The sequence below is a fragment of the Astatotilapia calliptera genome, chromosome 15, assembly GCF_900246225.1.
Source record: "Astatotilapia calliptera chromosome 15, fAstCal1.2, whole genome shotgun sequence".
Lineage (NCBI taxonomy): Eukaryota > Metazoa > Chordata > Actinopteri > Cichliformes > Cichlidae > Astatotilapia > Astatotilapia calliptera.
Window position 1 is genome coordinate 38,081,726 of NC_039316.1, and position 24,468 is coordinate 38,106,193.

At 41.4% G+C, this 24,468-nt stretch overlaps 2 protein-coding genes across 2 annotated transcripts; both read left to right on the top strand.

Moving 5' to 3' along the window:
* Positions 1–1,694: 1,694 nt before the first annotated feature.
* LOC113006996 (protein starmaker-like) lies at positions 1,695–4,300 on the top strand. Its single transcript, XM_026143286.1, has 3 exons — positions 1,695–1,836; positions 3,206–3,250; positions 3,343–4,300. The coding sequence occupies exons 2-3, from the start codon at positions 3,211–3,213 to the stop codon at positions 4,200–4,202; spliced, it is 900 nt and encodes a 299-aa protein (XP_025999071.1). The 5' UTR covers positions 1,695–1,836; positions 3,206–3,210; the 3' UTR covers positions 4,203–4,300.
* A 9,126-nt stretch (positions 4,301–13,426) lies between these two features.
* On the top strand, positions 13,427–23,586 carry tomm70a (translocase of outer mitochondrial membrane 70 homolog A (S. cerevisiae)). The gene is made up of 12 exons (XM_026194262.1): positions 13,427–13,793; positions 15,284–15,457; positions 15,912–16,038; positions 16,134–16,243; positions 17,711–17,859; positions 18,135–18,342; positions 18,605–18,739; positions 18,824–18,931; positions 19,984–20,100; positions 20,463–20,560; positions 20,656–20,778; positions 21,935–23,586. Exons 1-12 carry the CDS (start codon positions 13,560–13,562, stop codon positions 22,086–22,088), a joined length of 1,737 nt encoding a protein of 578 aa, XP_026050047.1. The 5' UTR covers positions 13,427–13,559; the 3' UTR covers positions 22,089–23,586.
* Positions 23,587–24,468: the final 882 nt, after the last annotated feature.

The window sequence follows — 24,468 nt, forward strand, 5'->3', positions numbered from 1 at the left end:
ATGTGGATGAGATTAACACAAGGCTCTCAAAAACTTACACCATTTGAGGTTGTTCATGGGAGACCTTTTCCACTATCCTTAGACAAATCTGTCAGAGAAGCAACTCTGGCAGAATGGATGGCAAAACTATTAGAATTTGAATGTTATGTTTCTTTCCACTGTGTTCCTGTTAATGATAGACTACAGATTTACCCTAAATTACTAAAATATCAACATTTTAATGTGAGAATCAATTCTAGAATATAAATGACTGTATCGGAGGAATCAATATTTCAGTATTGATCCGCACATCACTAGTACAGGGCTCTGTGCTGGAAAGCTAGCCAGATGCACGTGTACAGAAACCGTGTGTGAAAAGTGGTCAATAAAGAGAAGCCGTAAAGCATTGTGGCGGAGGTGTGGTCCTGGGTGCGGCTGCAGGGGAGGAGTGGTGCAGTGGGCTCAACGGGGCGGTGCTGGAGATGCCGGTGAGAACAGCTGATGGCGATTTGGACTGATAATGGTTTCCCTCCCTTTTTATAGTGAGACAGAGAGGAGCGGAGAGAGAGGGAAATCAGCTGGGACCGACAGCTGTCAGACTGTGTTCAGTCATAACCTGGGAAAATTGTAAATAAATGTGGAACCTGGTGATAAAGACCTGTGTGTGTGTGTGTGTGTGTGTGTGTGTGTGTGTACCTGTGTATAGTGCATTTCACAAGCATGTTCATGCAAACATCGTCGGGTCTGCCGTGATATGTTTAACATGGGACTTTTGCTCCTGAACCTCTGCAGACCGGAGCTGTACGAAGTCACTTTCCTCTTTACGCAGGACTGTAAGCTGTCATCTGTGAGGTGTGAGCGGTGTTTGTTTTTATCATAGTTCAAGGTGTGGGATAGCTACTCAAATACATATGTGGAAGATCGACAATCAACAAATTAGGCATACTGGTAGACCGCTCTCATCAGAAACGCAAATAAATCTGCTCAGACATCATTAAATGTTCTGTTTTCTTCAGATATTTTTTTTCTTGCGTTTCTCCATACTTGGCCTACCTGGGGTTGAAAGTCTCGACAGGGGCGGATCTAGAAAAATCTTCTTATGGCGGCATGAGGGTGGCAAAGAAATCAAATGGAGGGGAAAAATCAAAGCCTTTTTTTTTCAAAGACATACGCAGGTGGTTACATATGGTTAAAATGATTCAACTGCAGTAAGTGTGCACGTTTCTCATATCAATATAGTCCATTACTTGATTATTGTCTGTAGCCCACATGATTAAACACTTTAGTTACATAAAACATGTGAGTTTAGATTTTATCTGCTGTATAGCCTGTATGATAAATTAATATGTAGCCCAATAAGTATAAAATCCAGAAAGCTACACAACATGGGGCGGTTCATTTACAAACACAGGTCTAACTTGAGTTTCACACAGTTTTTATTAGAAAACAGTCAAATTGTTAAATGCTTAAAGTACACAAAATGTCAGAAATCTGCACCGTCATGAACACAAATTTAAACCTAATTTTTCGTGAGTTGTTGATTAACCCTCCGAGGTCTAAATCCCACGTTGTGCACATCAACATCACACATTTGTACAAATAAAGTTTATAACAAAGACATGTTAAATATTAAGCTCTGGAAACAGCTTGGTTGTTTTTGTTTGGAACATGTTGTTTTGTTGCCATAGCGATGCCTCCAGGGAAAAGTTAGGGATTTAAGCATGTTTTGAACGAAAACATCAGCATATGAACACAAAACTGAAGAGACACTGCAACCGTATGAAAGCAGACCACTATTTAGTGACATTTCGACGTTTCCCTGAGGATTAACTGCTCTGTAATTTACCAAGAACTAAAGTAAGCTCAAATTTCACTTTACAAACTTAAGATCATTTACTTCAATATAAAGCCTGATTTTCCTGCCTGCCAGGACAGTATTTATGTACTTTACATTGTGCAAGACTAGACTATATTTTCCATCATAGAGAGGATGATGTGGATCTATTATTCAGGAAAACAAATGAAGACTTAACTATTTGTCAGCTGATGTAATATTTGACAAATTATACATAAATGAGAAAATGTTCTTAATCATATCTGAGTGACAGAAGCTCTTTTTAACACGATTATTTTCTTAATTTAGGAAAATAGAGAAGACTTAAGTTTTCAAATTCAAATTTTATTTGTCACACACACACAACCATACACAGTATGACATGGGGGTGAAATGCTTGTAGCTGTGCAATGCCCGACCATTTTGTTCTCCAACAAACTATTAGAATTTCTGAGAAACTGAGGCTGCGTCCACATGTACACGGCTGTTTCTGAAAGCGCAGCTTTGTCTCTGCATTTGGGCCTTTCATCCACACCTAAACAGCAGATTGAGTCACTGAAAGGTGAGATTTTTAAAAACTCCTGCCAGGGTGGAGATTTTTGAAAACGACGTTTTTGTGTTTAGGTGTGGACGAGGAAAACGGACATTTACTCAGGCAATGTCAAAAGTGTGCGCCGCTGTTGACGCTGTGGCCACGTTAGTGTTTACATGAGATCCATTTCTACAATGGCGGATGTAGACAACATACTGTGTCTGTTACTCTTAGTATCTGCAGTTTTTACACGCTTACATATACACACACAGTTACTGTGCCTCCATTTAGAAACACAGAGGCATCAGACGTGGCTTCTACATTCAACACAGACGCTCTCCCAACCCAAATCCTGACGTCGGTTTGGAATAAATGTCATTTTAAAAAATGACATTTATGTATGCTGTATGCATTTTGTCCATTCCAAAGTTGTGAGTCTGTTCCAGCCAAAAAGCTGTCTTTAGTTATTAACATTTGAAACAATGAAGGCACGTGAAAGTAACACAAAATTAGCTGCTTTTCCAGAAAAAGACAAAAACTTCTCAGAAGTACGTAAGGTTTTGTGAGGTTTTCCCACCCAGGCTTCTAGACTTCTGATTGGCCAACATTTCCACACGGTTAAGATTTGGCGTGTTCTTGACAGCGTTTCAGTTTGTTTTTAGCGTTTACATGTGGAAGGAGATATTTTTTCAAAACTGCACATGTGGACTGGATTTTTTTTAAACGAAAAAGGAAAACGTGCGTTTTCAAACATAGCCGCGTACGTTCGGACGCAGCCTGAAGTCATCACAAAAAAAGCAAATTCTCTGAACATGCTGAGTTGAGGTTTACTGATCATTGTTGTTTTGTGTTCCTTGTAGTCAAAATGAGTGGAAGAGGAGATGGATCACACAATAACCGTCATGGTAAGCACATGTGCTCAGTCTTAAAATGGATGAAAAACTGATTTTCAGCAGATAGTTATGAATGCTAATTAAAAGATTAAATGATCTTGCAGGCCGACAGGTTAACCCACAAAGGTTTGAAAGTGGAGATCAGGAACCAGCTAATGAACCAGTTAATGGACCAGTTAATGGACCAGCTTTCGAGCCTATTCATGGACTCCGGGGCTTCCAGATCGATCTTTATTTTCTTCTCAATGATATGTTTTGGATGATGAATGAGCTAATAGATGTATTAGTGGAACAATATGTTAATTACCGTCACAATGCCAATGACAATAATGTCAACATTCAAAATGTGAATGTGAGGGACAATAATGCCAATGCTGACAACAATGAACAGCACGAGGATCATAATGCTGTTGTTGTTGGTGGAATTGAAAATGAGGATTCTGATGAGGCATTTGAAGACTGTGAGGATGTTCACCAGTACATCCCAGAAGAGGATCCTCAGCCAGGTGTATCCAGGAGGAGGTCTAGAGAGATGGATGAAGCAGATGTGGAACCAAACAAAAGAATCAGATGGAGCGAGGAGTTTTCTGATGACGACTCTGACTTCTTCTCTGCTTGTGACACTGATAGCGAGGGCTGTCCTCAGCAGGTAACAGAAGAAGAACCGCAGCCTGGTGGATCCACGAAAAAGTCCAGAGAGGAAGATGTAGACGAAGAAGAGCATAATAGCAAAAAATCCAGGCTTGCAAACTCTGATTCGGGGACCAGCTCAGCTGTGTACGACCACTCTGAGAGCAGCAGTGATGAACTTTTTGAAGATGCGCACGAAGAGCTTGACAACCATGAAGCTGGAGGCTCGAGGAAGCATTCCCGAGAGGACTTTGAGGAAGAAGAGGAATACTTGCCTGTTTGCAAACTTTGGAGGTGTTCAAATGAGTCCAGCAGCAGCAGTGATGAAGACTAACACTATTTCGACGGGTTTCTTCAGTATCCTTTTAGTAGGCTGATGGCCTACTCAGGTGACCCTGAATCCTCCATGCTGCAATAAGCTGGGCATACACTGTGCGATTTCTTTCAGTCGCGTTATTCAGCTCCTGCTCAAACTGTACGATTGACTCGCAGGGGTGAGAGGTTTGTGCCTCCATCGCTTGTGTCCAGATCACACACCGCACCGCCGTTCGACTCCATCTTTTCGCTCTCATTTCTGCGTTTGCGCGTGGGCAGTGTGAGACGCTGCGGTGACACCCTCAGGACGACCCACAGGATTTCAAACAGGTTTGGTTTTCTTGCGAGCAAACGATTGATGATCGGGAGCTGGTCGTGAGGTTTTAATTGCTTCTCATTACCCCGTTACCCTCGTTATGTAGACGATGCACGACACACGATTAAGGCCAAACTCGGGACGACTCCCAAAACGGTCGCACGACTGAAAAATCGGCTCAAAATGGGCCAAAAAGAGCACAGTGCATGCCCAGCCTAATGCTGCTGCGAGATTCCCATGATGCACTGGGTGTTTCTTCCTCACCCACTATGTTTAACAGACCTCTCTGTACTGAATTGTACTTGTTATTAACCTCTGGCTCTCTTCCACAGCATGTCTTTATCCTGTTTTCCTTGCCCCTCCCCAACCGGTCGCAGCAGATGGCCGCCCCTCCCTGAGCCTGGTTCTGCCGGAGGTTTCTTCCTGTTAAAAGGGAGTTTTTCCTTCCCACTGTCGCCAAAGTGCTTGCTCATAGGGGGTCATATGATTGTTGGGGCTTTCCCTCCCCTGTCTCTATCCTTCTTTCTATCTACCCCCCCCCCCCCCCATCTGTCCTCTTAATCTCTTCTTTACAACCCCTCCCCCCCATTTTCATTTCCTCCATCATCTCTCTACCCTGTGTTCACTTTTGAGAACACAGGGTAGAGAGATGATAATAAAATGATAACAATAAACACAATTGGCTACATTTTACATGTGTCGGATCAATGTCTTCATTTAAGTCTGTCTTTGTGTATAATATGCATACTTTACAGACATTGTTTGACTTGTTATCATTCAAGACCTGATGGAGACGTTGGAGCTGTGCATGTTTAATGCTACGTTTCGATCAAGAAATGAACTTGTAGCATAAATGTCTACTCATCTGTGATTGTATTAATCATTTCAGCTTCATAAATCAAACTGACTCAATCACCAAAACCAAAACGGGGCTCACACAGTAGTGTGTCCTTGACACAGCTGGGTCAGATAACTCTAGTGAGAACGCGTTTGTGTACCATCACAGACTAACACATGTACATTATCTCATCAGCAGAGGCTTCTATAATCTTACATTTCATGGCATTTGCATTCTACAAGCTTATTTATTGAGAAGTCTCAATACCAGCATGTTTGTGCAGGTGCTGCTTTGTTGCACAGACACTAACTCACACCAATATTCCCCCTTTTCACAAAATAAGCATTCTGCTTCTCTTATCCTAAAGCGTCTTTAATCTTCCGTCAAATGCCATTCAGTATTACTTGATTCCACAAATTTAAACAACACTCTAATACCAAGTACGCCTGTAAAGATTCCCTAAAATGTTGGAAGTGTTTAGACATAAAATTCACGGAGGTTAAGGTAAGCTGAGAGAGAACAAGGGGTTTGGGGAAAACAACAATACTGAGGCCAGAAATGCAAAAGCATGTCTTTTTCTGGATTCATGTTCAAGGTGGGTATCGGTTTTCACAGGGTCTTCAAAACCCACAACAAACACACCTGTCGAGTTTCCAAGTGACAACAAAGAGCCATTTCAAATCTCAAAGCGGCTAAAAACCGCACACACCCACATTCCAGCTGACAAGCGGAGGATCGTTTTTTTCAGCTGGATGTTCGACCTGCCTTTCTGCCATTTCCACCCTTAAACGTAACTCCTCAGGTCATGACAGATAAGCAATCACGTTCAAACGTCCTGGGAATATTACAAAACATGTATCTCATTGCCTCCTCTCTGTGTTGACCCATCTTGTGTTCATTCGCATTTGTGCTCCTCAGAAGAAGAAAACAAAACAAACAAAGTTTTTAGAGCCAGCCTCCACATACCTCTATTAATGATCCTTCTCATATTTTTGGACCTCAACTGGATCTTTGAAAACCTCCCAGTGAAGTCACTGGGATCCAACTTATCCACTAACAGACAGCCGATACGGTCCAGAATGATCCCATCCTGGCCTTCACTCTGGTTCACCCCCTGGTCCTGATTTTGGTTCAGACAGTGGCCACTGGAACGACCTGAAGCACTGCTTTCAGCCCCAAGGCTGGTGGTGCTTTTGACATCTTCTAGAGACATGTCTCACTATTTGCTCATTAGCCAGTCTCCACAGGAGCTCACCGACACCTCGTAGGATATTGTCAAAATGTGGCCCTCCTCAGAAAAGGAAAGACAACCTTACATTGTTCCACAGAAGCCTCAAAAGAAAAGAATCCTTGTTCCAGACAGGTAAAACTTGAAAAGAGGAAGGAAAAATATTTAAAAAGGACATTTTCATTTTCTTCATCACCTTTTTCCCCACATCTTGGTATCCAGTTTCCTTTCAGGGTTTATTCTCTTTATGTTGTGTTCATCCCGAGACACTGAGCTCATCGCTTTGTTGTTACACAGATCTCCTGAGAGTTCAGGTCTTCCTCTCAAAGCTCTTCCTCACAGTTGTTTAAGTTTTTTTTTAGTTTCTTATTTTATTTGAAAGCAGATTTCAGTTTTCTGTAAGACCTTTCCTTCTCTTTGCGTGCCACGCTTCAACTCTCACATGCTCTCGGAGCGTTTCTGTCTATTTCAGCCCTCTGAGGCACAGCTGTGTTTCTTCGCTCTCACGTGGTGAAAAATAAGGGAGGGGGCTAATTCCAAGGACGCAGCTTGATTGGGTGGTTTGTTAAATCTGAGTGGTTCTTTTAGCCCCTCCACTCCTTTGCATTTTCTTCTTCTCTTTTTCCTCTCTAAGGCTACGTTCACTCTGCAGGTCTTGATGCTCAATTCCGATTTTTTGATCAAATCCTATTTTTTTGTCTGCTCGTTCACACTACAAATAAAATGAGACAGCAAACGCGCTCTAGTGTGAACCAAAGCGGCCGCATGCGCAAAAGAAGACGTCACACACAACGCGCTCTGTTTAGACCCAGAGCAAACAATACAGGGAGTGCAGAATTATTAGGCAAATGAGTATTTTGTCCACATCATCCTCTTCATGCATGTTGTCTTACTCCAAGCTGTATAGGCTCGAAAGCCTACTACCAATTAAGCATATTAGGTGATGTGCATCTCTGTAATGAGAAGGGGTGTGGTCTGATGACATCAACACCCTATATCAGGTGTGCATAATTATTAGGCAACGTCCTTTCCTTTGGCAAAACGGGTCAAAAGAAGTTTTTGACAGCTCAGAAAAGTCAAAAATAGTGAGATATCTTGAAGAGGGATGCAGCAGTCTCAAAATTGCAAAGCTTCTGAAGCGTGATCATCGAACAATCAAGCGTTTCATTCAAAATAGTCAACAGGGTCGCAAGAAGCGTGTGGAAAAACCAAGGAGCAAAATAACTGCCCATGAACTGAGAAAAGTCAAGCGTGCAGCTGCCAAGATGCCACTTGCCACCAGTTTGGCCATATTTCAGAGCTGCAACATCACTGGAGTGCCCAAAAGCACAAGGTGTGCAATACTCAGAGACATGGCCAAGGTAAGAAAGGCTGAAAGACGACCACCACTGAACAAGACACACAAGCTGAAACGTCAAGACTGGGCCAAGAAATATCTCAAGACTGGTTTTTCTAAGGTTTTATGGACTGATGAAATGAGAGTGAGTCTTGATGGGCCAGATGGATGGGCCCGTGGCTGGATTGGTAAAGGGCAGAGAGCTCCAGTCCCACTCAGACGCCAGCAAGGTGGAGGTGGAGTACTGGTTTGGGCTGGTATCATCAAAGATGAGCTTGTGGGGCCTTTTCGGGTTGAGGATGGAGTCAAGCTCAACTCCCAGTCCTACTGCCAGTTTCTGGAAGACACCTTCTTCAAGCAGTGGTACAGGAAGAAGTCTGCATCCTTCAAGAAAAACATGATTTCCATGCAGGACAATGCTCCATCACACGCGTCCAAGTACTCCACAGCGTGGCTGGCAAGAAAGGGTATAAAAGAAGAAAAACTAATGACATGGCCTCCTTGTTCACCTGATCTGAACCCCATTGAGAACTTGTGGTCCATCATCAAATGTGAGATTTACAAGGAGGGAAAACAGTACACCTCTCTGAACAGTGTCTGGGAGGCTGTGGTTGCTGCTGCACGCAATGTTGATGGTGAACAGATCAAAACACTGACAGAATCCATGGATGGCAGGCTTTTGAGTGTCCTTGCAAAGAAAGGTGGCTATATTGGTCGCTGATTTGTTTTTGTTTTGTTTTTGAATGTCAGAAATGTATATTTGTGAATGTGGAGATGTTATATTGGTGTCACTGGTAAAAATAAATCATTGAAATGGGTATATATTTGTTTTTTGTTAAGTTGCCTAATAATTATGCACAGTAATAGTCACCTGCACACACAGATATCCCCCTAAAATAGCTCAAACTAAAAACAAACTAAAAACTACTTCCAAAAACATTCAGCTTTGATATTAATGAGTTTTTTGGGTTCATTGAGAACATGGTTGTTGTTCAATAATAACATTATTCCTCAAAAATACAACTTGCCTAATAATTCTGCACTCCCTGTATTGTTTGACTGATGGCCCTTAATATAAAGACTTCGGACTTTACGTTTCCCAATTTTTGCTTTAAGTTATTTTGTTAATTACATAATAATGTAACTAACCTAATAATGATCCTTATTGCTGTTTTAGAGAGGAGCAGTGCTTCAAAGGATAGCTGCAGATTTCTGTCAGAATCTGCAGATTATACAGTACAAATAAAATGTTCACGTTTCTCCAACGTTGTCTTCCCAGCAGTTTCACCGGATGGTCAGGAAGCGTTCGCGATGTCTTCTCGGGCACTTCACTGGCGCTGATAGTTGGCGTCTGTCTTGTGTCGGTGACGTAAAAGATGGATTTAATGCGACTTGACCATCAAACAGCAGTCGCTTTCTGAAACATCAGATATGTATCGGATTCAGCACCACATACGAAAGTGACCCAGATCGGATTTGTGCCGTTCACACTGTCACACCATGATCGGATATGGGTCGCAGAGGGTCAAAAAAATCGGATTTGATGCACTTTCGCCTGCAGTGTGAACGCAGCCTAACTGCCATTCCTTAACTGTGATTCCTCCCCTGAGCATCCCTCTGTTTTTATCCAGTTTTATGTAGACTGCACAGCTTTTCAACCTTAGTTATCACAACACTGCCAACAAAGAAAGAAATGTGTCACTGCAAGTCAGAGGTGAAAGTTGAGCTGAGAAGACAAAGCGGTGCCATCCAGTCTCACGTTCAACATTCAGTCTGGATTGTAGAAACTACTTCCTCCCACATAGTGTGAGTCGGAGACTGTGCCACAATCAATTGTTTTTTGTGGGGTCTTTTATTATCATAGAATTAATTATTAATCTGAGAACGATGGTTATTTTAAACCCTATTTTTTCACATTTTCCTGCTGTGTACCTCTTACTTTAACCTCAGCAGCCCAAAGCAACCCCTTGTATTTCTTGTCTTATCAAATTGCACCATGTGGGACCTCTGTGACAGGGGACTTTTATCTAAAAGTTACATGTAAGAATCCTACATTCCAATTTACTTTATGAACAGTACAAAAGGATTAGCAATGAATTAAAAGTAAGTCACTAAATGTTAGAATTGGCTGGTTGGTGTGTGCTGAACAGGGCTGATACTTTATACATGCATGGCTTCATAAGACTGGTTGAAACAGGCAAAGTAACTGACATGTATGTTTACATTTACTGCATGTTTTACTTCTCAGAGTGAAAATGAAACGTTCACTTTTAGCAACTGCATTTTGCGCATGCTTTCAAAACTACTTAGATTTTTGTTTTGTAATGTAAAAGTATGAACACCACACTGTACACTGCATACAAGGTTGTATGCAAAAGAACTGCATTCCATACATGCGTGTAATTATTTTTAGTAAGTGCTGGGGAAGTATCAAAGGCTTGATTGTCAGACTAATAATTCATTTTTGTTGACTTAAAGTAAAACATCAAAGTGATTAAATTGATTAAAACAGCCTGTATAAGTGAAAAGATGTGTCACGAGTTTAAAATTGATCAGGTTTAAAAGTTGTACCAATGCACCACTGCAATGACCATATTATGTCTGCCAGACCCCCACGACCCCCACCTCCTTATTGTGATATTTTGCCTCAGGCTTTCTGCAGGTCTTTGGAAATACGTTTTTAACTCATTTTCAGTGCGGTCCTTGTCTCTGACCATGTCTTTTAATTGTTAAGCCCCTTCACACAAAACTAAGAACCATTCAAACATAAGGCACCTAACTCAAGGGATGAACTGGTGTTATGTCTACACATAAGACAACTTGCTAAAAAGAACTATACATAGTATCTTTAGGCACTTTTCTTCTTAGCAGCCTGTCACAAAACAATAAAACAAAACATAATTTGACCCCATTTCTTTAGTTGAATCGATGAAAATTACCGATATGAGGGCAGATGTGAAGGAACTATCAAGAGAAGTGGCAGTATATAAAAATGCATTTATAGCAGATGAACAGTATCTGAAAGTCATGTCTTTAAGCAATAGAAAACAAGCCAGATCTGAGGTCCAGATCCAGACAGGACCTGAGAGATGCATCTTGCAGTTGAGCCACTGTTTGCTGTAGTCTCATCAGAAATGATCTGAGTGGAAGGGAAACGGAGAAAAGGCCACGGTATGTCAAACTGCACATAAACTTGACTAAAAATCAACAAAAGATGTTAACTACTCGGTTTGAATGATCGTTAATATGTAAGGAAGAGATCAGGAGAGCGGTACAACAGTAACTGGAAAACACAGTGGCGTCTTCTTTTTTTAGCGTGACAATTATTTCAAACACACAAAGCAACACTATCAGTCATGGATTCATCTCTACAGAGTCTGGACCTCAACGTTACTGAAGCAGTGTGGGATCTTGGCAGAGAGCAGAATAAAAGGCAGCAACATCCAAAGAAGAGCTTTGGATGTCCTTCAAGAACTGTTCCTGAAGACTACTTGGAGATATAACACAGTCGTAGTTTAACAGCTGATTATCTTCCATCTGCCATTACCAAGCCCAAACACCGGCTCTACAGTGGTGCCCTCTAGAGCTCAAACGCTCTGCTTACAAATAGTGTTTCTTTCTGAGGAGGTCGGATTTGTTAGTTTGTACGTAAACAAGATTGTCTTGGACACAATTAGCTTTGAATGCAGCTCAGAAAAGATAAAAACAAGAACTGAGGGCTTGATTTTAAAAACAAAATGAGACATTAAAACACTGATTACAAAAAATGCATCATGGCATTATATCACACTAGCCATTGAAGTGTACATGTAAACACACACACACACACCACAGATGGCTGAGCAGTTACTTTCTGGCAGATTTACTTAAACAATGGAAGGGTGGCCGTGCTCATCCACACCGTACCACCTTATTTAAGCTTCCAAAAATATATTTTGCAAACTTACAGCAATATTATACCGGATTAGTCTCTGCCATTCATGGTAAAAGTTGTCTGATCCACTCGTCATGAGCTCCTTAATTCTGATCTCTGTGACCTGTGAGCGGGATTAAAGAGACTGTCGACAAATACACGGTAAAGCTTAAAAGAGCTCAGCCATTTACACTGACGTGGCAAAAAACAGAGTCTCAAGTATCATAAAAGGGCTTAAAGAAGGCTTCTCTACAAAACTCAAGAAACTCTTGATAATAGAGGACCAAAAAGTTTTAAATGATACTCTCACATAGATAATGACTTTGTTTGAATAGTCCATGTTCTTTACAACTAAATGCACAGAAACAAATGCTAATTCAAATTTTAAATAATAAAGTTTCTCTCAAAATGAATCTTTGATGATGCTAAAAGGTAATAAATGCAGGTTTTTTGCTCCACTACAGTGGTGCTGATGTATAAATCAGTCATGCTGCAAAGGCAATTGAAAGCCCCAGTGGGGCAGTGCATTATAATGCACCTCCATATATTCAACAGCAAGTACAACAAAATTAAAATCTTAAAAAAAAGTTTTCAGATTTAAACAATAACAGAATGACTTCCTTGAAAAAGCTTTGAATCTGTAATAACAATCCCTATCAGTACAAATGCGTGTACTGATGTGCTTATTTAAAAAAGAAATCAAACTAGACTGGTGCAGGGGAAACATGTTCCAAACACCCGTCTGGATTTCAGGAATTGTATACTGGGAACAAATTTAAAGGGATTGAAGGAACTTCAGAGATGCACAGTACTCTGACACACATGTCAAACTCTGTGTGTGTGTGTGTGTGTGTGTTACTTGTAGCGTAAGTCCATACACAGAACAATAAGAGTTAACTGGGTCGCTCCTACTGCTGCTGTTGAACTGCTGATCTGCTGTGCACACTTCACCCACAGTACACAACAGAAGGGCACAAAACCCCTATTAAATATCAATCAGATTTCAAAACATTTAAAACAGTCAGCAGGGTACTGCTGCCTGCTGTGATACATCCTCTAACACTGGCTTCCTCTCACAAAACATCCAAGCTGACTGCTTCTGGACATCTCAGCAATGAGATAATAACAACGGGAGACCGGATCTCTAGACAACACATTAATCCACAGCCCACAACTCTACATGTCTTCTCAATGAGGAAAAATACCTCATCAGTGAGGGGTCCAAAAGGCCCAAACAGGGTATCAGACAGGCACCGGAACTGAGAGACGTGCGTGTTTTCTCTTCCAGACGTGACACGCTTTTTTTTTTAAAATGCTCCCAGACTGTAATCACTGGCAAGTAACACTGCTGCTATTTACATTAGCTCCCTCGCTGATAGCTAAAGTGTAGCGTAGCCATCACTGTTGATTGTTTATGAAGTCTTAATAATATAGCAGGCGTCGCTGTAATATCAGTCAACAAAGTGCTTGGTCCACGTGGTCAGTGGTTCATAACAAACCTCTCTGTTCTAGCCTACAAACTGCACTGGAAAGGCGGTAGCTGGTGGTCTGGAGATGTTTGGACTACAAATCGTCGATATAAGACTGCAACTACACTCAGCCCCGTGGGTTCCCCTTCTCTTAGTATCCCATGATTCCTTGGTGTCTGTGACCTCGCGGAGCACGGGAAGAAGAAGCCGAGCTCGGTCACGCTGTATGCAGGAGGTGGTGCTGCTGGCTGGTTAACTATTGCTCACTTGTACATCATGGCTGCTTCGAAGCCAGTCGAGCCGCAGTCTGGGACTGGACTACCCCGGTGGCAGCTGGCCCTGTTAGTGGGGGCTCCCATAGTACTCGGAGTCGGGGCGGTCTACCTATGGAACCGCAGCAGGACGAAGGAAAAGAAGGGGACCGGGGAGCGGAAAACACCTGAAGGCAGCGCCAGCCCCGTGCAGGGCCAGGACGGCGAATCTCGATCCGGCCGAGAGCAGGAGAGCATGGTGACGCTTCTGCCGCCCTCATTTCACTCTTACCACATTAGCATGATGGGTGTCCGTGCAGTGGGTACACTCTTCTGACTAACCGTGTCATTGCCATAAAAATACAGTCAAGGACATCGGACGTTACCGCCTCTAAGCAGCTGCTCTACCTCCGCAGTGCAAGGCCGGCAGCAGCCGGTCCACTGGAGCCAGATTAGCTTATGCTAATCGCTAGAGAGCTAGCACTCAAGCTAACAGTAGCTAGGTCAGCATGCCTGGCTGCAAATGTTTGCGTCAAAAGACTTGAAAAACGTCCGTATCTGACGCCAAAATTCCCGATGCTGAGCGGTAAAATAGACATCAACCACATGATGATAATAATAATTACCCGAAATGAGGTTTGAGTTTTGTAACTAATGTTTAGCTGGCTAAGGCTGCTTTCCCAGAAAGTGACGTTGGGCGGGGATGGTTCGAGTCTGTTTTAGGTAGAGACAGTGTAGTAGCCAAAGGTGACTGTCACCTCATTTACTCTCCACTGTCATGCATAATGTCCTCAGTGATGGGCTGTATTTGCTAAACAGTGTAATGAAGCCAGTGCGTTTTAAATAGATGTTAAACATTTTCGGTTTACTTTCTGTTACATGTACATCTTACTAAAGTTTTTACATGATCTTAAAACGGTGTGACACACATGGGTAGGACAATTCTAACTGAACTGGATGAAAGACCAACGTTTTATTAGGTAGATACAGAAGTTTCTGTTCTTAGTTCAGGAAAATCATCAGGACCTTAATAAAACACATGTTAAACTCTTTTGTTTTTGTAAAGTAGGATTTATTTACTTGAGCGAGAAATTCATTTTTGTTTATGAAATAGACGTAAATAACCAAAAAATGCACATATTTCTGTTAAGTATGCCTGTAAGCCATTCCTGGTTATGTGTATAATCAACCCTGATGTCTTTTTTGTGGTCATACTAAATATTAACTTTCGTACAAACTCTGTTTTTGCCTTACATACTTTGCTGCCACATATTTCCCAGTATAATATTAAGAAATTATGAGTGGCTCAAGACATGGCACAGGACCTACTGTGCCTTTCCAAAGGCCTCTAAAATGATCACACTAATTGCTCTCGACACAGTGTAAAAGTGTAGATAAGAGTTCTGTATTTATTCTAGCGAAAGGAAGCATCCAGGGTGAAATTACCAAGACTCTGCATGCTACTGAGGTTTTGGGTGAAATTAATTGCGTGTACTTAAAGTTTTTGGTTGTATGCTGGTGTTATGTAGAGTGGGGAAAAGCATTTGTGCATGCAGTGCATAATCAGGCATTCAGTGTGCCCTTGGTGTCAATAATTACTGCAGCAGCTCACCAATTTGTTCGGCAAACCTCAGACTGTCGGTCAGTTGTTGCGTAGTTGTCATAAATTTTTTTTGTTTCCTTGGTCACGTTTCCAGTTTATTGGACAAATCAATAATTGTCCTTCTCTCTCTTTGTTTTTTCATTTAGAGTCCTTTGGATCGGGCCCAAGCATCTAAGAACAAAGGCAACAAGTACTTCAAAGCTGGAAAGTATGAAAACGCCATACAGTGCTACACAGAGGCCATTGCTCTGTGCCCCACAGAGCAGAAGTCGGATTTGTCAACGTTTTACCAGAACAGAGCTGCAGCCTACGAACAGCAGGTTGGCACAACATCCTGTAAACTATGCAGAAGTTGTTGTAGAGTTTAAAAATAATTAAAGGCACATTTTCAGAAGCATAATGTGTACACTGAGCTCCAGCTACCCCAGTTTAAGTGTTATTACTGTTCTCAGTTAGATATTGTCCCCAGAGATGTTCACTAGGTTAAGCTGGTTGGGTTGGACCTAAAATGGCTTTAGTTAAAAAGTCCTGCTGTTCTCACACCCTGATGGCATGCTAAATGAAACAAACTGTGGTTTCTGTCGGCTCCTGCAGAAGCAAACGGTTCGTGTTCTTTGGACAAGATTGTGTTTGAGTCTTAACTTTCCTCTTTTATATTTGAGGATTTACCGCACAAAGTATCTCATTTTGTCTCAGCGAGAGGTTAAAGTGATCTCTCATTGAGACACAGCAGGGATGTTTCAAATTAAAACTTAACTGAACCTTTGATTTCAGATGAAGTGGACAGAGGTGGTACAGGATTGCAGTAAGGCTGTTGAGCTGAATCCACGCTATGTGAAGGCTCTGTTCAGGAGGGCTAAAGCTCTGGAGAGACTAGAAAACAGGAAGGAGTGTCTAGAGGGTGAGATGTTTTTATAAAAATGTTTGTTCCAAGTTTAACTTTTGAGGTGCAACTCTCATTGACAGTCTGCTGCGTTTTTCTCCTGTGATCTCCAGATGTCACAGCGGTGTGTATTCTCGAGGCCTTCCAGAACCAACAGAGCATGCTGCTAGCAGACAAGGTGCTAAAGCAGCTTGGGAAAGAGAAGGCCAAAGAGAAGTACAAGGTGTTTGTTCACTTTCAGATAGAGCTGGGCGATATGAGATTTTTTCATATCACGATATGTTTTTTTCATTTCAGGCGATAACGATATCTATCACGATATCAGCCAAATAACTATATTTGTAAGATTTAAATGTGCCGTTGCTCACAAGTAAAATGTGAAATAATCAGCAGCTTGTTTTTATTTAAATATTTATTTCCCATAATAAGTTCAACAGGGTAGATGTACTTAAGGAACATGAGACTTTTTCAGATAAATAAAGGCAAATATTTTAAACTACACAAAAGGCAGCCGCTAAAGCGTTTAAGTTTCAAAATAGAACAAACGAAACAGACTAAACTGTCAATTCCACTTAGAAACAAAATATTAATTCTAAAAATAAATCTTAGTTTGTTTTACAGAAGAACAGACAAAACTGACTAACTTTTGTCAATATCAAATAAACTGAGAACTAAAAGGAAATTCTCAATCTCTCCTTGTTGTATAGCTTAGCTTTTCAAACAGTTTTAACAGTTACTTTAGTCTGACAAAAGCCGAATGACGAATTAGCGCTTCCAGTCAGAGACTGAGGCTACGTCCACACGTACACGGGTATTTTTGAAAACGGAGATTTTCCGTTTTCATTTTAAAAAATAATCCTGTCCACACATAAAGGGAGAAATGAAGGAAAACGCTGCTATGAACATGCCAAAGCAGCAGGTGGTGCTAGATTCCTAACCGTGCAGAAATGTTGGTCAATCAGAAGTCTAGAAGCCTCGGTGGGAAAAAGTAAACAAAGCTGGGGCATAGAAGCAGAACCGAGTCGTATGTGTGGAGGGACAGTAACTGTGTGTATATGTAAGCATTTAAACACTGTAGAGAGTAGAATTAACAGTATTGTAGAAATTCATTTCACCGAAACAATAACGTGGCGCACAGTGTGACGCATGCACCAGTTTATTGTATTTCCAGACTGGCTTTCGGCACAATTTACAGTGCACGCTACTCTGTTTTTTGTCAGACTTGAAATAGCCGAAATACCTTCACACTACGGAGCTTCTATGGCTCTTCCGTTCGACAATCTCTCCGGCGTTGGAACCATCATCTGTTTTCTCTTCGGTCACGCTCGGTTGATTTTTCTAGTCGGCACACTCATTTCCTCCATTATGCGCTGGCTGCTTCCCAAACAAACACACGTGCGGCTTGGCACTTGTGCTGTACGTAACAAGTCACGCGACGTGACGCTGCGGCTGTGATTGGTTCGGCTCTGCGCTACTTAATTTGGATTGGCTGACCTTTTTTTTTTTTTTTTTTTTGAGGACAAGAGCGGCGAGGTCTATCGCGATAGCTTAATTTCTCTATCGAGTAAAAGTTATATCGCGATACATATCGTTCTATTGCCCAGCTCTACTTTCAGACACTTTCAGTTTTCTTTGCCTTTATCTTCACATTGAACTTTTTTTTCTTTTTCCCAAAAACATTTTGTTGCAGAACCGTGAGCCAATGATGCCTTCGCCTCAGTTCATCAAGTCGTACTTTAGCTCCTTCACTGATGACATAATCTCCCAGCCTCTGCAGAAGGGGGAGAAGAAAGACGAAGACAAGGATAAGGAGGGCGAGGCCGCAGAGGTCTCAGAGAGGTTGGCATATCTTCTTAATCCAAACTTTTTTCATAACCTACGGTTTCTGTTGTTACAGAACAATGTAAAGAATCTGTAGCACTGTGTTTATTTATGGCACCATTCTTGAGAAGAATAATTCAAATCTAACCTGCATGTTGTCGCACGTATTTAGACTAACGAAAGCAGGCAGGCTTAATTAGACTAAAGTTGTCATGGTATGCTAATTTAAAAACTGGTGGTGTGTGCTCATTAGGAGACATTTCTGTAGGTAATAGTTTTCCCTATATGCTTAGCTCTGGGTACCTGAAGGCAAAACAGTACATGGAGGAGGAAAATTATGACAAAATCATCAGCGAATGCACCAAGGAGATCGAGTCAGGAGGAAGATACACCGCTGAGGCGCTGCTGCTGCGCGCCACCTTCTACCTTCTGATTGGAAACTCTACTGCTGCTCAGCCCGACTTGGATCGGGTCATCAACATGCAGGACGCCAACGTGAAGGTACAGACGATTTATTATTGGGGTATTTTGGTTGTTTGTGTGGAAAGACTAAAAAGTCAAATAACGGTCTCGGGTAATTTTATTGTACTTCTTGCAGAATTTTGCCTGACAAGCTAGGTTTTAGCCAGAAGATGAATAGGCTTACCAAGTTGTGACTTTGGGAGCATGCCTGTTTTTTAGATCACATAATTTGTAAGCTCCAAAAACCATTTCTTTACAGGAGTCTTAAAAAGCCTTCTGTACTCTTATCTGAACTTTACAGCTGAGGGCCAATGCGCTGATCAAGCGTGGAAGCATGTACATGCAGCAGCAGCAGCCAATGCTCTCTACACAGGATTTCAACATGGCCGCAGAGATCGACACGAGGAACCCTGATGTGTATCATCACAGGGGGCAGGTACGAGTGAGGGTAAACTAGTAACCTGCTGTTGATTTGGTGTAATAACTGTTAACATCCAGTTATGCATGTATTCTCTCTCAGCTGAAGATCCTGCTCGACCAGGTGGATGAGGCAGTGGTAGACTTTGATCAGTGCATCCTGCTCAGGCCTGACTCTGCTCTGGCGCAGGCACAGAAGTGCTTTGCCCTTGTAAGTAACCAGATAAAGGCAAAGTTAAAAGCAGTGCGGCTCTTCATATGTAACAATGCACAGGTTCAACCACTATCTGAAACTATTCAAAAATCACAGAAGGTAAGATTGTTGGAGAGATCAGTCCACATCAGCACTGATTCAGAACTGGCACACACCAGCAGGGTGTAGGCAGAACTCCACAGGTCACCCTGCAGTCCCAAAGTGATGGTGACAAAATAAAAGGGACAACAAGACAGTGCAGGGTTCCTTAAGCCTTTAGACGGTGTGTCTGAGTAATCTACATATATAATATTATAAAGCAGCGGCCCCCAACCACCGGTCCGTGGCCTGGTCGTTTGGTACCGGACCGTGAGAGTTGAGGCTCGGGTGTGAAAGTTATGGTTTTCAGGGCTTTTATCGTTAACCCGGTTTCCCTGGGTCTAATCTCGTGTTGTAGTTGTGCGTCTTATTTTGAAAGAAATATTTACATATTACCATAGCGACCAGAGTACATTAAGGGGCAGAGAGGAGGATGTTACTCAGTGTTGTTGGTGCGTTTTAGGAGGACGCTGCTAATAAAGTTACACAATTACACAGTGAAGTCACGTTTATTATTATTATTGTAGTATTATTATCGTATCGTCTTATTTTGTTGTATTTATCCGCAACAGCTTAAAGGTCTGGCATTAAACCGTCCATGGCACAAAAGGTTGGGGAGCACTGATATAAAGTCACAATAGAAGAGAGAATTTTAGGGTAACTTTTCCAAAATAGCAGGAATGGCTAACGGTATGAGGAGACCTGGAAGATATGCCAGAAGTCTTTGAAAGTTTGGATGCAAGTCATGTTTGAGATAAAGCCTGAAAAACCTGCTCTCTGGTCCTCAAGCATATCCCACTTTTCACTGATCACTTTCAGTTTCCTCTTAATGGTCTGAGCGTCCCAGTTCCTGCTGTCTGTAACTGCCTGATTTTGCCTTAAATGTTTAATTATTTCTATTCATTATATGATCATATGGTGATTTTTGTCTGTGCCATTTATCATTTTCATTTGACTCTTCTGTCCTTCAGTACAGACAAGCATATACTGGAAGTAATATTTCACAAATACAGACAGCCATGGATGGCTTTGAAGATGTTATCCGGAGGTTTCCAAAATGTGCAGAGGGCTACGCTCTCTACGCTCAGGTATGCTCGGCTGGAGATGGATATAAACAAAATGTGACAGGCTGTAGTGTTACATTAACACATGAAATAGAAATACCGTGTGTTTCTGTTCTGTTTTAATACTTGTTTGCAGTCTTCTATTTCTCTGTGATAGCTTATTGTAACAAAACTGCTTATCTTGATTTGGCCAACTCCTCATGATATGTATTCAAAATAGCCATAAATCCTTAACATTTCCCACATTTGCTTGGAAATGTGGTTAATATGTGCACTGATTTATTTTTAGTAATTTTGTGAAAGCATTATAATCCTGTTGGGATGGGAAAGTGTCGCTTTCATGCCTGGTGGGCACGTTTTTACCAGTCCTCCTGTGTACTTCTCAGGCTTTGACTGATCAGCAGCAATTTGGAAAAGCCGATGAAATGTACGACAAGTGTATTGAACTGGAACCAGACAATGCTACAACATATGTCCACAAGGGGTAAGGGTTTCTCCCCTGTTATGTGGCTATATTGATCCATATAATGTCTCTGATTTGTTTGTGTAAATGTGACATGTTGTTTGCTCTGTCTGCAGTTTGTTGCAGCTTCAGTGGAAACAGGATCTCGACTTGGGTCTCGACCTCATCAGTAAGGCAATTGAGATCGACAACAAATGTGATTTTGCCTATGAAACCATGGGAACCATTGAAGTTCAAAGGTGAGTCACACAGTATGTGAGTGTTTGTTCCCAGGGATGATTTCTCTGCTGCTTTGTAATGTTTTCACTTGTACAAAGATAAAAATGGTAGCATGCTGGTATTTCTGTCAGGATGTTTTAGGAGTCCCATAGTGTGCATTTTTCTTCTTTATAAAACACTAAATGAGAGAAAGCAGTCAGCTGCTGCGCTTTGTGCTTTTGTGTTGCCCCTAAAGGAATATATTTGTACCATTTTGAACAGACTGGTTGAAGTGTTACAAACATCATGTTTGCGGTTTAAGGATCTGATTCTTACTTCAGGTGTGACAGGTTCCTGGGTCTGGATGAGCCCTTGTTAATGTTAGGAAAAGGAGGAATAGGAAATATTGTAATCGTGTAACCAGTCTGTCTCAATCTAGACTTGCCCGTGGTGGGAGGCTGTGGGCTGGGGTGGGCATCTTAGTATTCCCTCAACTTGCTCCCTGTAAATTGGGGCTTTTCACGATTGACAAGAGGTTTTTTTTTGTTTTTTTTCCCCCTGCACCTTTGGGTCAGGGAACGGGTGCTGACTGTCCTCTGCACTCGCCTAAACAACAGTTCAGCGTATCGGGAGCGCCTCAATGCTGAAGCTGCTGTACTGAGCTGTGGTCACAAGGTGTTTGGCGCCTGTCGTAGGCTGTCTGGCCCGTTGCTAGGAGCCATTCGATCTGTATACAGCCGTTGCAAGAGCTTGGTATGCTTAGCCGACAATAAGTCGAACTCATTCTTGGTGGGTGTTACTCTACCACGACTGCACTTTGTCACTGATTCTGTTCATGATCTTATGGACAGAATTTCTAGGTGTAGCCAAGTGAAGGAAGGCTTCTGCTTGGGCGGTCTCAGAATCTCATCTCTGCTTTTCTTAGATGATGTGGTTCTGTTGGCTTTAGCAGGTGGTGGCCTCCACCTCGCACTGCAGCAGTTCACAGCCAAGTGTGAAGCTACAGCTCCACACTCGGCTTAGTTATCTTACATTATGGGACTCTTTTGGGAGTAAGATGATGCCTCCAAGAACTTAAAACTCTGATGACTGCTATGGAAACACAGTCCCTGGGAAAAAATTCCTGTGGTGGTAAAAATGATCAAATCTACACATTTTTCAAGTGCTTGGTATAACTGGAGTGTTTTCTTTTTACAGGGGCAATCTTGACAAGGCGATCGAGATGTTCAACAAAGCAATTAACCTAGCGAAGTCAGAGATGGAGATGGCCCACTTGTACTCATTATGTGACGCCGCCTACGCCCAGACAGAAGTGGCGAGGAAGTACGGGCTGAAACCTCCGACTCTGTAACCGTTTTGCCAATGGATCGCCAATCTCAGTCTTCATTGTTGAATCTAACTGTGTTAAAAGTGCAACTGTCTGACTTCACTTTGATTTGTTAAAAAATAAATACTGGATGATATGGGGGGGAATTTGAAAAAAATGTGACTGTTTATGTCACACTGAAGGGGATTATTTTCATGGAAACCAGATTTGTACTCAAAGTCAAACTGAGGCTATGATCCTGGTCTCTGGTAGACTCAGTGGTTTATCAGGATGTGGGGTGGGGGGTGGATTTTAACCAACACCGCCCTTTATGCTGACACTTAATTCCACAATGGCGTCATTGTCTTTTTTTTTTTTATTATTTTATGGCTCAGAATGAAAATAAAGGTTGTCATTTATGGAGGGAAAGTGTAGATGAGTGAGACGTATACGTGTCAGAAGATGTAGAGAGAATTGAAATGTTCAGTCTGTTGAACCCACAAGGGTTTGGAGACACTTTTAAATCGACAGACAATACTGTGAGAGCTTTATAGTTCCAATGGACTGTTCACTTGTTACTTGATGCTGATCTAAAGTGTTTGTGTCCACCTACTCCCATATTGTAACATACAGTATCAGTTCTGAATGCAAGATTAAAATTATAGTCAAATGTACAATGTCTGTATTGAAATGCTGGAGTTGATCCCAGGATACAAGCCTACAGAGTTTAGGCAAAGTTTTTTTTCTTTCGTTTTAAATGGTGGGATTGCCTGTTTGCTTTTTTATATACTTCGTGCAGCATGTTCACTTTATAAATTAATGTAAATGCAATGCTCGTGCTGTCTTGAACACTAGGAAAACCCTTTTTGAGGCTTTTGTTTTTTTGCAGAACACTGATTAGACAAACTTAGCCAACTTTGTTTTTAGTTTTTTTTTTCTTCTTTTTTTAAAAGAAGTTGCCTCTTGTGTCAGAAGGGTATTTAGTGGTTTTTCCCCAGCTCATGTAAATTGGGAAACCTGATTGTTTTTATAGTTTCTGTGATTTTTTTTTTTTTCTTCTTCATGCTACATTTCCTTTTACTTTTGACTGAATACTTAACACGGTGGTTTAATTCTAATTTGCTTTTTTCATCTCTCCTTTTCAAACAACCCGAGCCTTATTGTCTCCAGCCTATGCAGCTCTGAGAATCTCTTGGTACGGTGTGTGGTTTGGTTCTCAAGTAGCATCTGTGCACCACTGATGATTGTACGTCTGGAGCATTTAAAAAAAAAATGCAACAAAAAGCTCCCGTTCTCTGTGACATTCATTAGTCTCACCCCCAGTACACTATCACTGCATGTGTGGTGATGCCAAGGAACCAAATCATGCATTTTGAGCTGCAGCTGGTGAGACGGACTCCAACTAAAACCATATTTACTTAACCTTCAGAACATGGATGTGAACTAGATTTTGGCTGTTTGATATCACTGACATTCTGCATCTACCATACGTGTGGTGACCAAAGTGAAAGAATGAGTCCTAATAAAGTTATAATTCTTGGAATGAGTTTTACATCTGATCATTTCTGTTCACCCGGATTGTGCAGCACATTGTTTTTAAACCCCTGTAGTTAGAAACTAAATTTCGTTCTGATTATCTGAAACTTTGATAGAATTTTACAGTTTTTCTGATTTTCTTGCTAAGTAGCACACGTAAGTATTAAAGATATGTCTATTGAACAGACTATAGAGTCATTTCATAGTATTTCCTAAAAGGCCTCACAGCTGACCTTCCCAGATTTGTTTAATAGGAATTGTGCAAACTTTCCTGTGAGGGATTTTATGAAGACAGGGCTGTTTTTAGATCTTTTTCTGAGGGGCCATTTTAAAATTGCTAATCTATTAAAACACTTAAGCGTGACCTTTCAGATGCTTTAGGGTAAAGCTCTGGCACCATAAATATGAATGTGGACTCTTGGGACTGCTGCTCCATGATGAAGTTGAAACCCCTAAAATATTTGGATGTCTGACCACTGACAACAGCTCCTGGATATCAGGACATCCTACTGATATTACATTGGATTGATAAAAAACATCACTGTGATATTTCCCCAGACAAGAAATACAATTTAACATTTCATTAAGAGCAACTTTCTGTTATTATTCGAGTCAAAATGTGTGATGGTGTTTGCTCTCTGTGCAGAAATATTTTAGGAACAGCTGTTTGGGAGGTAAGGATATAACAGTGAAGTAGTTTAATACTGACTTATGTTACAAACTCTGTATTAAATTTTCTATATTTCTTTATTGTGTAAAGCTGTGACAGCAACTTTGACAGTTTGCCAAGGATCTGGCTCCAGGTGTTGCAGATGCTGGCAAGAAAAAATATATATCTGTGAATGCATTGCTACTAAAATGAAAAGATGGGCAGCAGAATAAATAATAT

Coding starts and splice junctions, on each gene's coding strand:
- LOC113006996 (XM_026143286.1), top strand. CDS start 3,211: ATGAGTGGAAGAGGAGATGGATCACACAATAACCGTCATG. Junction 3,251..3,342: donor ATCACACAATAACCGTCATG/GTAAGCACATGT, acceptor ATGATCTTGCAG/GCCGACAGGTTAACCCACAA.
- tomm70a (XM_026194262.1), top strand. CDS start 13,560: ATGGCTGCTTCGAAGCCAGTCGAGCCGCAGTCTGGGACTGGACTACCC. Junction 15,458..15,911: donor CTGCAGCCTACGAACAGCAG/GTTGGCACAACA, acceptor CTTTGATTTCAG/ATGAAGTGGACAGAGGTGGT. Junction 18,343..18,604: donor TGCAGGACGCCAACGTGAAG/GTACAGACGATT, acceptor TGAACTTTACAG/CTGAGGGCCAATGCGCTGAT.